The sequence below is a fragment of the Sarcophilus harrisii genome, chromosome 4 (genome assembly GCF_902635505.1).
Source record: "Sarcophilus harrisii chromosome 4, mSarHar1.11, whole genome shotgun sequence".
NCBI classification, from domain to species: Eukaryota; Metazoa; Chordata; class Mammalia; order Dasyuromorphia; family Dasyuridae; genus Sarcophilus; species Sarcophilus harrisii.
Genome location: NC_045429.1, coordinates 358,410,312 through 358,424,314, shown reverse-complemented (window position 1 = coordinate 358,424,314; position 14,003 = coordinate 358,410,312). Strand labels below are relative to the sequence as shown.

At 43.7% G+C, this 14,003-nt stretch overlaps 1 protein-coding gene across 4 annotated transcripts in view; it reads right to left on the bottom strand.

Moving 5' to 3' along the window:
- SEMA4A (semaphorin 4A) overlaps window positions 1-14,003 on the bottom strand; it is a 29,829-nt gene extending 15,826 nt beyond the window's left edge. The window contains exons 1-2 of one of the 4 annotated variants that reach the window (XM_031966752.1): window positions 13,902-14,003; window positions 3,869-4,022 (exon numbers count right to left, since the gene is read on the bottom strand). In XM_031966752.1, coding sequence (XP_031822612.1) covers window positions 3,869-4,022; window positions 13,902-13,988 — 241 coding nt within the window. In that variant the 5' untranslated portion in view covers window positions 13,989-14,003. Of the gene's footprint in view, window positions 1-3,868; window positions 4,023-5,327; window positions 5,981-10,688; window positions 10,758-10,970; window positions 11,086-13,901 lie in introns of those variants that run through there. The other 3 variants (XM_031966754.1, XM_031966753.1, XM_012548205.3) reach the window with 3 other exon arrangements.

Here is a 14,003-nt window from a genome sequence, read left to right as displayed (position 1 = left end):
AAGATTTAGGTAGATTGGCTGGTTGCTTGTTATACTTCCTTCTTAGAGAGGGCTGAAATGGCATCTCTATGTTAGAGTCAAGGTACAATGTGTCCAAGCGTGGCTAATCAGACCTATGTGAGCTCAGAATGCTTGGCCACAAATAGTCCATATGAACATTTGGGGTGGATTCCCTAACTGCAGATCACATTTCTTTTGACCTACTTTAATTCTGATTTGCTCATGGAGCACAGCACCTTCTCTGATGAGGGCATGCTATGTTGGGTGGTCCCGTGCCAGTGTCTCCCATGTCATCCAATCAATTCTATAATTCTTGAGAGATCTTGAGGGTGTCATTGTGTCCGTGTTGCTTTTTCTGACCAACAAGTGAGCTCTGCTTGCCCTGTGTTAGTTCTCCATAAGATGGTCTTTTTGGCAAAATACATTTGGCATTTGAACAATATAGCTAGCTCAACAGAGTTATACTCTTTGCAGTAGACATTCACTCCATTGACAAACATTGAGCTTCTATTATATATGAGACTCTGGATTAGGGGTTGGGGGAGTTATATTCTGCCCTCAAATCACTCAAACCTTTATAAACTATATCCATTCAAATGACTAAGACCGCAGAGGGAGATGGGAATTATCTCAGTCCTCCTCTGCTAACTGCTTCCCTAGCTCTTGACTCAGTAGCCGAAGCAGCCCCAATTCTTGTGTCCCCATTACCTCTTCAGGTTCAGCCTCAGCCAGGCCCTAATTTTGACCCCAAAGGAGAAGGATGAGCAATTCCAGATGCCTCAAGGAGAAATCATAGCCCAGCCTTTTATTGACAACAGGAAGTACATCCCTCCAGAGTGGCAGATAAGAGTCTGGGCAGCAGGGACCTCCAGGCAGTGGGTAGGGTGACCAGAATCCTATTCTATGGCTTGGCTGTGTGGTTGTGACCCTTGTGCCTGGTCTACTGTGTTTTCTGTCCCTTGGTGTGATCATAGGGTCATACACCTAGAATTGGAGGGAATCTTGAAGGTCAACTGGTCTAACCCCCTTGGAAACAAAGTCCAAGACAGGTGAAGTGACTTGCTTAGCTCAATATCCAGTAAATGACAAGTAGAATTTGCACCCAAATCTTTTGACTACAAATCCAGAAGTTTTTCCAAATGTATTAATGCTGCTTCATAGCCTTAAATTTGAATATGTGTCATGGGAGAGGTAGGATCTGCTGTCGACTTATCCACCAGTGATCTCTTAATTGCCAATTTCTCAGTCCTCCTCTTCAATGTCTTTCCAAGTTTTGACTATGTTAATCTCTCTCTCTTCCTTGACTATCTCTATGTTTTGGGGGCTCCAGTTTTCCTCCTACCTGTCTGACCACTTTCTTAGTTTCTTTTTATGAATCCTCCTCCAGACCACATCCTCTAACTACAGATGGCCCTCAGGGTTCAGTTCTGAGACCTCTTCTCTCCTTTTTTTTTTATTACTTTCCTTAGGGATCTCATTGGCTCTTGTGAATTTAATCACCATCTCCTTGTGGACAGTTCTCATACTTATCTCTACTTGTCCTGCCCTAACCTCTCTCTTGATCTTCACTCTCACATTTCCAGCTGCTTCTCAGTCATCTCAGACTGGAAGTCTAGTAGACAACTTACACTCAACACGTCCAAAACAGAATTTGTTATTCTCTCCCCACCCCCTCAAACCTTCCCTGGGTAATAGCAGCAGGTGTCACGGGGGATAGAGTGCTGAGCCTGAGTTCAGATCAGGACTTACTAGTAAGTCACTTTATCCTCTTTGTCTCAGTTTCCTCACCTGTAAAATGAGCTGGAGAAGGAAATGACACAACCACTCCATTGTCTCTGTCAGGAAAACCTCCAAACGGGCTTGTGAAAAGTCAGATTGAAATGACTGAACAACAAACCCTCCCCATCTCTTACTTTTTCTGGTACAAAAGAGGGCAACACCATCTTCTCAGTCCCCCAGGCTTACATCCTAGATGTCATCTTCACCTCCTCATTCTCTCTCACCCTCCTCATCCAATCTCTTGCCAAAGTCTGCCAGTTTTAACTTTGTAACATCTCTCCAATGTGTCCCCTACTCTCCTCCTCTCACTGCCATCAGCCAGGTGCAGACTCTCATCTCCTCACACCTGGACTTTTGGAACAGCCGGCTGAGTGGCTTCCCTGTCACAAGGCTCTCCTCATTTCAGTCCATTTTGTACACAGCTGTCTATTTAATCTTCCTAAAATGAAGGTTCAACCACATCACTTCCATCACTTATCATCTCCAGGATCAAATATAAAACCAAAGCCCTTCATAATCTAGCCCCCTCTCACCTCTCCAGTCTTCTTAAATCTTATTCTCTTCTTAAATCTTATTCTCTGCTACATACTAGCCTCCTGGTTGTTCTTTAATCAAGATACTCCATCTCCCAAATCAGGGCATTCTCACGGCCTAGCCTCCATTCCTGAATTGCTCTCTCATCTAGATCTCCTGACTTCCTTTAAGTTCCAATTAAAATCTCATCTTTTATAGGTTATTATAGGATCTTACTTCTTGTGTTTTCTCTCTTTTAATTATTTCCCCTTTACCCTGTGTATAGCTTGTTTGTACTTTTTTTTTCCTTCTTGTTTTTCTCTTTAGATTGTAAGCTCCTTGGGGGCAAGAACTATCTTTTACTTCTTTTGATATCGCTAGCATTTAGCAGAATGCCTGACACATAGTAGGTGCTTAACAAATGTTTGCATCTTTTTTCTTTCTTTCTTATCACTATCACTTGTAGCATTTATCAATCTGATCTCTTTCTCAACCCATTTTTTTTCCTGTTCCTCTACTATCTTTTTTTCATCTTTTTTGCTTCTATTTTTGTCACCTCACAGTAGCCAAATTTTATTTCTATCTTCACAACTTTGCACATGTTTTTTTCCCTTCTCTCTATCACACACTTCTAAGAGTTCCCACCCTAGTCCACATCCTCATTACTTCCTGCCTGGACTATTGTAAAATTGATCTCCCTGCCTCAGGCCTTTTCATACTCTGGTACATACTCCTCATAGCTGTCAAAGTGATTTTCCTAAAGTACAGATTTAACCATACCACTCCCCCATTCAAAAACTCCAGTAGCTTCTTATAACCCCTAGAATAAAGTCCAAATACCTCTATGTGGCACTTAAGGCTCTATAAGACCTGGCCCCATGATACCTTTCCAGTCTCATATAGTTCTCCCCCTCCATGAACATTGGCAGTTCAGGTAAACTGGCCTTCTTATTAGATGTGTGTATGTGTGTGTGTGTGTGTATGTGTGTTTATATATACATATTGTCTATATAGATTGCAAGTCCCTTGAGGACAGGGACTTTACTTTTATCTTAGTATCTCTGGTACTTAGCCTATTGCCTGGAACTTTGAATATTGTTTGTTGATTGACTGATGGATCTTTGCTAGCACTTTTCCTTCCATCTCATTCTCTCTTCCATCACCCTTCCTCTCTTTCTCTGACTCCTCTGACTTCCATCTCCATCTCCCCCAGTTCTTTCTGACCCTTATGTCTCTGTCCTCACCCATTTCTTTGTCTCTCCCATCTTTCTGTGTCTTTTCCCCACATCTCTCTGGCTCCATTCTGCTGCTTTCCCATTTTTTTCTCCTTATTCTGATCTGTCCACCTTCCTACTTTCTCTCCTTGGAATCTCTTTTCACATCCCTCTCCCTCTCTGGCCTCTTCTTAGCTGCTGCCCTCCATTTCTCTGTTGCTGCCCATTTTCACTTTTCTGCATCTTTCTCCCTATCTGCCTTCTTCTTTGTTCTCCCTCCCATTTCCATCTTTAACCCAATCATACTTTTTCTTCCTCTACTTCTTCGTCTCTCTCTGCGCAGACCTTAAGGACCTTCTCACCTGTAGTATATTTGATCCTGGGCATAGGACTCTGTCCCAAACCTCCAGGGAGCAGCAGCAGCAGCATGGAGGGAAACAGGAGAAGGACATGCATTTGGGAATTCGGCTTCGAGGCTAAATGAACCATGGTGGCTCCCAGTGTCACTTGGAGGCTCTGTAGAAACACAGAGGAAAACTTATTCTAGTTGAGTAATCCTCCCCACATCCTTTCTACCCACCCCCTCCCCTTCACCCGACACCTTCCCTCCCCCAACCCAAAGAGGCACAACTCAGGGAGGAAGTAAGTGAATGGTAAATTGGGGGGGGGGGGTAGGAGAATGATATGGAAAGATTTGAGGGTGAGGAAACTATAGAAATTATAGAGGAATAGACCCTCTAACTAAAATTTGAGTGTTCTCCAACTTTGCTCCCATCTTCTCTAGGTCTCCTCTGCCACCTTGATGCTTCTCCACTTCCACATTCAAGTCTTATTCCTGCAAAAGTCTAATTCCATCCCTCCTGCTAAAGGGATATCCTCTCTCATTCCTCTCTGTAGAGGGGTGCACTAACACTGCCCAGTCTCTCCAGGATCCTTTTTCAGAATCTCAGGGACTGCTTGGGCCCTGAAGTCAGGAGGACCTGAGTTGAAATGTGTCCTTAGACACTTAACACTAATTGTGTGACCCTGGGCTAGTCACTTAACCCCAATTGCATTTAAAAAAAAAAAAAAAAGAATCTCTGGGATAAAGACACCTTCCCTCTTCATTTTCCCTCCTCTCCCTTCCCCCCCTCTCTCAGGGACTTCTAAAGCCAGACACTGAGCCACACATCCATTCAGTCCATAGATAACTCAGTTTCCCATCTCCTCCATCTTTTTTCTAATCTTCTCTCTCTATTAGTCCCCCCTTTCCCCCCCCCCTCCGCCCGGCCCCCAACCCACACATGACCTTTGGGCATAACTCTGTCTTTACCAGATCTAATTTGGATTCTAACCTCCTCAGTTCCCCACCCCCACCCCCAATTTTCCCCGCCTCCTTGCAAGTTAAATCAAATTAATTGAAATTCCCTATGTGGTGGAGCTTAGGCAGTTCTCTGACATTAATTCCAAGTTAAATGCAAATCAATAAGTCTTTTTGGCCTCACTTCCCCCCACTCCAACATCAGGAAACAGGATATGGGTCCAGCATATAGGTTAGTCCATTTAACTGAATATGGGCCATAACTACCAAGGAGGTGCCTGCTATTTCTCTGTGTCTGTCTTTGCTCTGCTCTTTCTCCTTATTCTCTATTTCCCTCCCTAAGTCACCCCATCTCCCTGTATCTCCTTTCTCAATGTCTCTCTGTCTTGTTATTTCTATGCTCCCCTATATTTCCCTGTCTTCATACTATCGTTTACCTTACTAACTTCTCCCTCCTCCCTTTCCCCACTTAAGTCCTTCCCATCCCTCCACCCCCCCCAGTACTTCCCACTCTCACATACCCTTGAGATGAAATGTTGAGCTGCCCCCCAACAAGAACCCAGAAGGTCTGGCTCCCAGCCGGGAAGGCTATCCAAGAACAGGTGGAGACACGAGGAAAAGGGGAGGATTGGGGGGGTTCAATGCCCCAGTGGGGCAGTGGAGGGGTAGGCTCAATCTGGCCGAACCAAAAGGGCAGTAATCCGGGTGCCCATGGTGCCCAGGAAAATGCCAATTTCAAAGTCGGGAGTTGTGGAGCGGGTGAGTCAAACAAACCAGAATTTCCGCCTCTCAAGTTGTTACAGATCCCAATCCGTACCCGGAAGTTGGGGGATTGGGAGGAGAGAGAGAGAAGTAAACTCTCCCTTCTCTCCAAGGGCCCCACCCCTTCAGCCATTCAGAAAGCCAGTCAAACTTCAAAAGGTAAAAAACAAAAACAAAAAACAGCCCTCTAGGGTCATATCAGCCATCCTCCTGCTTTTATAACATGCAGTTACTCTCCTTCCCTGCCTCCCCTGATCTCCTCTTACGCAAGATCTCTCAGGAAGGAAAAACAACACAGCCTCTGATTGCCTCTAATTCATCTAACCCCAATCTGGAGTCTTCCCCACTTCTCCACTCCAGGAAGTCCCTCCTGAGTTCTGATTTCCATCCTGCCTGCATAAATCCCAGTCCTGATCTTTAAAAAAAAATAATAATATGAATACAGAAAATGATGTGTAAGGCTTGATATAGTAGTTCCTTCCTGATATCTACCTCAGTCTGTCATGCTGCAGCGTCAGTCCCTCTCATTTGGCACCCTCAATCAAAATGTCTCCTCCTCATTCCCTGTTCCATGAACTAACTCTAAGTCTGTGACAGGATACTATCCCACCCACCATCCTCATTAAATTTTTCTTGAGGTTCCAGTTCCCTGGATCCTCTTCTCTCTTCTCCTCACTCCTGGCTCCAAGGAAAAACTCATAAAAGCCAAGTTAACAAGGCATCCCTCGATCAGGGGCCTGGTAGCCCATAAATCAAGCTTCCTATTCACTCAGGCCAGGTCAGCTCCAGCCTCTACCACCCCCGCAAAGAGATGATGTCAGGATTGCCAGTTAAGGGTGCTTAGAGATCCCATGACCCACCTCATTCCCAGAGCTAAGGGACAAAATTCCTGGGTCCTGGTTGTAACTTCCTAGGAATGGGAGGTATGGGGGTCAAGTCTTATTATAGCCCTCCTTCTGCCTCTGTGCCCCCAAAGCCATGGTGCTGTGGTAGAAGGAGCCCTGGAGGGGGAGTCAGAAGATTTGTATTCCATCAATCAACCTATCAATCAGTAAGAAGTTATTATTAAGTGCCTATTATGTGCCAAGTACTATTCTAGACTTTGGCCCAAACGAAGACAAAAAAAAATGATCCCTGATCTCTAGGAGCTTATTTTATTAGGGAAGACAAATTGCAAAAATCAATGTATTAGTATAGATATGTAGCCTAAATATATGTTATATATTTTTATATATACTATATATATATATATATATATATATATATATATATATATATATATTAAACTACATATAAATAGCAAAAAAAAGTATATAGCATGCAAAATTATATGGCATAAATAAGTACAAAGTTGTTAGATACAACGTAGTTTAAGAGGGAGAACACTAACAGCTGAGGGATCAGGAAAGACTGGGTGCTTGTTCTGGGTCTTGAAGGAAGTAAGGGATTCTAAGGTTAAGTCAGAAGTGCATTCCAGGCTTAGGGCATGACTAATACAAAGTGGAGATAGGAGATGAAGTGCTATGTGGGAGGTACAGAGAAAAGGCCAGTGTGAGTAGACCATAGAATTCAGGAATAGAAGATTTTATGTGTATGCATACATAGACATATACACATCCGTATGCATGTATATACTGTAGGTGTGAGCACATATAATGTTTATATTATGTCATATATTCTATATGTATATATGTATGTATGGAGAGAGAGAACCAGAGAACCAGAGAGACAGAGGTTAGAAAGACAGGATATAAAGGGGAGGGAGGAAGGGAGGGACAAGTATTTGTTAAGTACCTACTGGGTGCCAGGCTTTTGTGCTAAATGCTTCAAATATATTTTCTCTTTTGATAATACTGATCTTATTTTGATTTTAAAAGCCAAACAGAGAAGTTTATTATATTTTCTATTATTCTTAGAGGTTATAGGAAGCCCCTGGAGTTTATTGAGTAATGTAATGTGATACATGATCATATTCCTGAAGCAAATCATGCCATCTGTCCACTCTAGGCATTTTTACTGGCTTTCCCCCATATTTGGAATGCTCCCCCTCCTGCCTCCTGCTTCCCTGGCTTCCTTCAAGTTCTAGCTAAAATCCCACTCACCACAGAAAGTCTTCCCCAATGCCATTTTAGTGGCTTCCCACTGCTGATAAATTCCAGTTTATCTATTATATAACTTGTTTGTACATAGTTATTTGCATGTTGTCTTTCTCCTTGGATTGTAAACTCCTTATTGGCAGGGATTGTCATTTTCTTTTCTTTTTATCCTCAGAGTTTAGTTCAGTGCCTAGGGAATAGTAGGTACTTAAGAAATACTTAAGGAAAGTTCCTTTGGTAACTGTGTGGAGGCTGTATTGGAGTGGGAAGAGATTTGAGAGAGAAAGAGAGACCAATTCCAGTCTCAGTTCTGCTACTACTGGGGAATCTTGAGAAAATTAGTCATTTTCCCTGTCAAGGCCTGTCTTCTCATTTGTAAAAGAAGTGGATTAGTACCTGAAAAACCTCTTAACAGGTGTCAGCTAAATCTTCCTCCCAAAAGGAGAATCATCCTTAAAGAGAAGGTATCTCATTGACCTCTATTCTTGTTTGTTTAGTAGCTTGGTTTTATTTTCTTTCTTTTTTTTTTTTTTTTTTTTTTTCCTGTAGCATCAGCCCCTCTTGTTCTGTGTCCTCCATAGATTGGATAAAATCAATCCATCCTAGCTCAGGAAGAAACTACATCGGAAGCCAATTTCCTCTCCCTGTTTTATGCTCTTGTTTTTGGAGTCCCCGAATCTAAACTCACCTCTGTGACCTCCTATACATCTGAGGGGCTGTGTCAGGGCCCCACGTGGTCATTCTTCCCAGCAATTATTGCCCAGAGTAGTAGTAATAATAATAGTTGCCATTTATAGAGTGTTTTAAGTTTGCAAAGCACTGTATAAATGCTCTCTCCTACTCTTTACTTCCAGATATCTGGCTCATTTTATCTCCTTTGATCCTTGGGACTGAAGCAAACTGGGTAACTTCCAATACCCATCCCATCCCAGCTTTCATCCATCCCAATTCTGATTTTTGTGCCTGCCCTTCTCCCCTAACACTATCTGAAGAGATACTCATGCATCTGGGTCAGTTAGGAGGAGTTCTGATGAGAAAGGGAGAGGACAAGTGGAGTTGAAGGTTCCACTCCACCCTCAGCAGAACCCAGATCCCCTCAGATGGGTTCCTCAGTACCCAGAATGCTAAGGATCCTGGAGACAATGACATATGAAGATCAGTTGAATGAACTATAGATGTTTAAACTGTAAGGAGTATGATAATTGTCTTCAAATATTGGAAGGGCTAACGGTGGAAGAGAGATTAACACTTGCTCTGTTTGGTTTCAAAGGATAGGATTAGGAACAATAAGGGGCAATTGCAGAAAGAGAGATTTAGCTTTGATATAAGGAAAAACCCTCCCACAATTAGAGCCTTCCAAAAGTGAAGTGGGAAGTAGTGGCTCCTCTTTCCCCCTTAAATACAAACTTTTACTCCCAGAGGTCTTCAAGCAAAGATTGCTTTGCCACTCAAGAGGAATAGTATGTGTGTGTCTGTCTGGGGATTCCTGCTAAAGTTGCAATAGAGGATCTTTAAGGTCTCTTCCAATTATACAATTCTGTCATTTTGGTTCCTCTGGTCCAATCCAGTGGAAAAAGGAGGGAAGGAAGCACTATTGAGGAGGGTGAAAGCTAAGAAGTTACCTCTAATTTCTCTCACCTCTCACATAAAGCATCTTAATCCCCATTACCCCCAGGACTCAGGTTTGGTCCTTCATCCCTTTCTAACTCCCCCCCACACAGATAAGTGCATTTTCCTGGTAACCCCAGTTAGAGGTTCACCCTGGGGATACGTGGGAGGGGGGTGCAGTGAGGGAAATTCCCATGCCTTCTGAAACTAGAGATCATCATGTCTTCTGAAACTAGAGATCATGTCTTCTTCCTCTGTCTTGCTTTAGGGGGAACAGAAACCTCAGAAGAGTTAGGTCATTATCACCGCCCTCCCAAAGATTTTAAAATGAGTTGCCCTTTCCCTAATGGAAAACACCTTTTCCCCTCCCCTTTACCTATCTTTCACAATCTAGTCCCTCCCCAAATCTTCCAGAGTGTGAATGGAAAAGGGAGGAGCTGATTTGGAGTTCCTCCTTCTCACTTAGAAAGCAGAGATTGAATTTTCAGAATAAAATTGAAGCAACAACATACCCCAGAAGCAGGGGACTGACCATAAAGACCTCTCCAAAGGCTCTGGGAAACTCTAAAATAGAAAGCCTTAGAACAGTTTAGCTCCTCCTCCTTAGCTCCCAGACCACATCAAATATTAACCCCTTCCTGTCTGCACTTTATGGCCTTCCAATAGAGACTAAAATGGGAGTAGAGATGGGAGTGAAGACCCAGGTATCCTTAGTTTCCCTATGTTAATCACCACAACCCACATGCTCCCTCTGAAACCTAAATCTTGGTATGGATAACTTCCTGAACTCTACTATAAGCTCAGTGGGAGCATATCTTCTTTTCCAAGAAAGAGAAAGCAATGAATGAGCTGATAGGGAAAATGGAAAAATCCATACTGGTTCTTGTTCCATTGGTCCCCCCCTTAGGTCCCCTTCCATCTGACCTGGGAAAGGGGTGCCCTCCACTCTAGGGGAATCCAGGAAGTCCCAAAGGATCTCCTTTTCTGTTGGATGCGTCTCTTTTCCCAGCTTTGATTTCTTTGTGGTTTAAATAACCTCACATTCCCTTCTCATTCCTAGATATTTTCATAGCCGCTAGACCTCCTCTCCAGATGTCCCCAGTCCCTATCCCCTTTCCTAATGTTCTCAGCCCCTCCCTTCTTCCACAGTGTTTTTCATCTTCTTTCCCTCCCTTTCAATGTCTCCTAACCCCAACCCCTCTCTTCCGAATGATTTCTCCAACCTTATCCCCTTTCCCCCACTCCCCAATCCTTTACATTCAATGTCACTGAGGAAGCTGGGGTCTTCACACAATAGCTTTGCCCCTGCCTCTCAGTCTATCTCTTCCTCAGACAGGAAGCAGCAACAGACAATAACATGGCCCCCACCTTCTCAGCATACTGTCTGTCTCCTTACTCTCCCGCCATGGCACTTACCTGGAGCTTGGGAATTCCGAGCCTCCCTCCCCCTTGCAATCGGGATGTTCCCATCTCCCTCTGTCTCAGTTCTTGCCACACCCCCGCCCCTCACAGCATCCTCATCTCCGCCCCTCTGGTCCTCATGTCACCATGGCAACCGCATCTCCTTTGGGGGGTGGGGCCATAATCTCCCCCATCACTCTCCTCCAAACCTCCCCACCTTCTGCAGCAGAAAACCAGATGTGGGGGAAAATTGTATGAGCATCCCCCAGGCATCTAATTCTCTACCATCCCCCTCACCTCTCCACAGATCAAGGTGCAGATGTGCTCCAGATGTGGCAAGCAAATCTAACTGTGGCCAATACTTCTTATGCAGACCTTTCAGTTCACTACTCCCACTCCTACAAACCCTCCATGCCCAAAGGGACTGTTTGAGACATGGGACACCTGGGTTCCAGACTAGTATGGTAATAAGGATGGTAATAGCCTATACAAATAAATATGTATATCAGTAGGCAAATGAGGTGGTGTGCAGTAGCATTCTGGTCTAAAAATCAAAGAAGTTTTTTTTTTTTTCCTCTTTTACCTGCTTTTGATGGTAAAGGGGACCTTAGCACATCAACCCTCAGATCTTTAGATCACACACTAACAATGCCCAAATAAGAAAGGAGTCAGAATGGCACTGAAATAAGGACAGAAGGAAGATATCAGAAAGTAATTCCCAATGTTTGGGTTGGACTCTCTTCTTTAAAGAACTTAATCTAGCCAGGTGGGAAAGAGGAAGAGCCAATGGGTTTAGAGACAAAGGTTGGCCCCCTGCATTGACAGGATCAGGTTAGAGGACCTAGGAATCAAGGTTTATTTTATCCTACGACTTCCTCATCCCAGTCCAATTCCCAGGTTTCTTTTCTTTTCTTCTCTCTCTCTCTCTCTCTCTCTCTCTCTCTCTCTCTCTCTCTATCTCTCTCTCTCTTTTTAAGGATCCATTATATTGGAACTTGGTAAAGTGAAAACCGCACTAATCTTATATTCAGGGAGCCGAGCCTGGGTTTGAATCCTAAGCTCTGACATTTCCTAGCTGTGTGACTACAAGCAAATTTTCATATCATAAAACTAGAACTGGAAGTGACCCTGGAGACTGGACACAGGGTCCAACCATCTCATTTTACAGATTTGGACTGACTTGTCCAGGGTCACAAAGGTATTAAGCATCAGAATCAGGATTTGAACTCAGCACCTCAGATTCCAGAGTCCATGCTCTTTCCACTATCACACTTAATCTTTTTGAGGCTGTTTCTTCATTCACAGAATGGGGATAATTATGCCTGTTCTACTTACCTCAAGAATAAGTATGAGGAAAAGTACTTTGTAAAAACACTACAAAATGTTGAAGAGGGGTTGCTAGGTGGTCCAGTGGATAGAGCACTGGCCCTGACAGTCAGGAGGAACTGAGTTCAAAATCAGCCTCACTCATTTACTGGCTGTGTGATCTTAGACAAATCATTTAATCCTGTTGCCCCCTTCCTCCCCTCTCCCCCCCCAAAAAAAAAGAAAAGAAAAAAGAAAAAGCATTGTAGAAAATGTTGAGTCCAAAGTATTTGAGACTTTGAGGTGCTGGGGCTTTTTCTCAGAATCACTGCATTTCCAGGAAGAAATAAAAGAAAAAGGGTGCAGTGTGTGTGTGTGATCAGATTTGAAGGGAGTTTCAAAGATTACATGAAATATGCCCAGTTCCCCTTTCAAGTGGCAAGCAGTCTGGGGTAAAGTTAGGAGATGAGTAATTTCCTGCTGAGCAAGGTAGAAAGGGGAAGATTAGTTAGACCCCCATTCTCTCTCCACCACTTCCTGTCCAGCTTGCCTTATTCTACATTATAAGAAGCTGTGGGTGGAGCTCTTGTTTGGGTGAGGGACTAAGGATGCTCCCAGTTCTGCCCTATTTTTTGGGACTTAGGACTGGGAAATATAAAAAGGAGATGATGACTGGAAGAAATAGGTACTGGATTTAGAAGGAAGGTATTAGAATGAAGAACAGATTTCCCCCTGAGAAATTCTTCCTCAGACTGACAGTAATAAGCTGTCTTCATTTTCTCATCATTTAAATAAGGAGATTGAGTTCAATGGATCTTGAACTCCCTTCTAGCTCTACATCTGTGATCCTCTCTCCAGCCTTATTGAACATGATTTCCTTTCCTATAGCCTGCGATTCAGTTAAACTGGCCTTCTCTCCACTCCTCACTCAGCCACTTTAATTCCCATCTCTGTACCTTTGCCCTGGCCATCCCCTCTGCCTTTGCCCTGGCCATCCTCTCCACCCTGGCCATACTCCCTCCTGACTTTGGTTTTGGAATTCCCTTAAAATGAAGCTCAGGTACCATCTCCTATATGAAGTCTTTTTTGATCTTCCCAAGATCTGAGTCACTTCCCGAACAATCTTGTATTTAACTATTTTATGGATTTGGATTGATGCTTCATGTATTTTTATCTTTGTTATCTTCCCTAATAGAGTTCAAGGTACTCACTAGTAGAAATTGCTTCATTTATTGTGCTTGTATCCCTAGTACAGTGTCTGGCAACAGTAGATACTTGTTAATAGATTGATTGACTCCAGTTTACCCAGTTGATTTCTTATGACCCAGTTCTTGCTACTCAAGAAAGAAGCTAAATTATGATGAGAAGGGAGTGAGGACTTTGACCTTGGGTAGAGACACAAGGGAGGAATTGGTTGGGGTAAGCTGGGCACTTGGATCCTTTCTTTCCTGGGCCCATGGGAGAGAAGCCTTTTCTTTCATCTAAACTCCAACTTTCCCGATAGACCAATTTCATCGCTATTAGTTTGCTTCTATTCCTCAGTCTAAGTTTCCTCATCTTGGGGAAGCTAGCATGCCTGGGGATTAGAGCTGAGACTTGAGGGAACCCAGGAAATAGAGATCTGGCAGGGGGTGGGGGTCATAAAATGAAGAGTGGAGAAAAACAGTAAAGATGGGGATCCAAGCACCCAACCTCCTTGTGTCTGTCTTTCAGGATCTCAGTGAATTATCCATCTTGTACCCAAGTATCCGAAAACTTCCAGTCCTGGAACTGTATTCTCCGAAGAATTCAGAAATACTGGGAATCCAACTAGGGACTCCAGGAACTTGAATTAGGGTTAGAGAAGAAGAAATCCAGGCATGCACATGTCCCAGCCCCCAGCTCCAGAGACTTAGGGTCTCTTCCCCCAAGCCCAGATCTTACCCCTTGCCCAGCAGTAGAGACCCCAACCCAAGCGTCCAGGCTCTCAGAAGTGTCTGTATCAGGCAGGGGGCGGGACAGGGAGGGCATGGTAGGGGGAGGTCC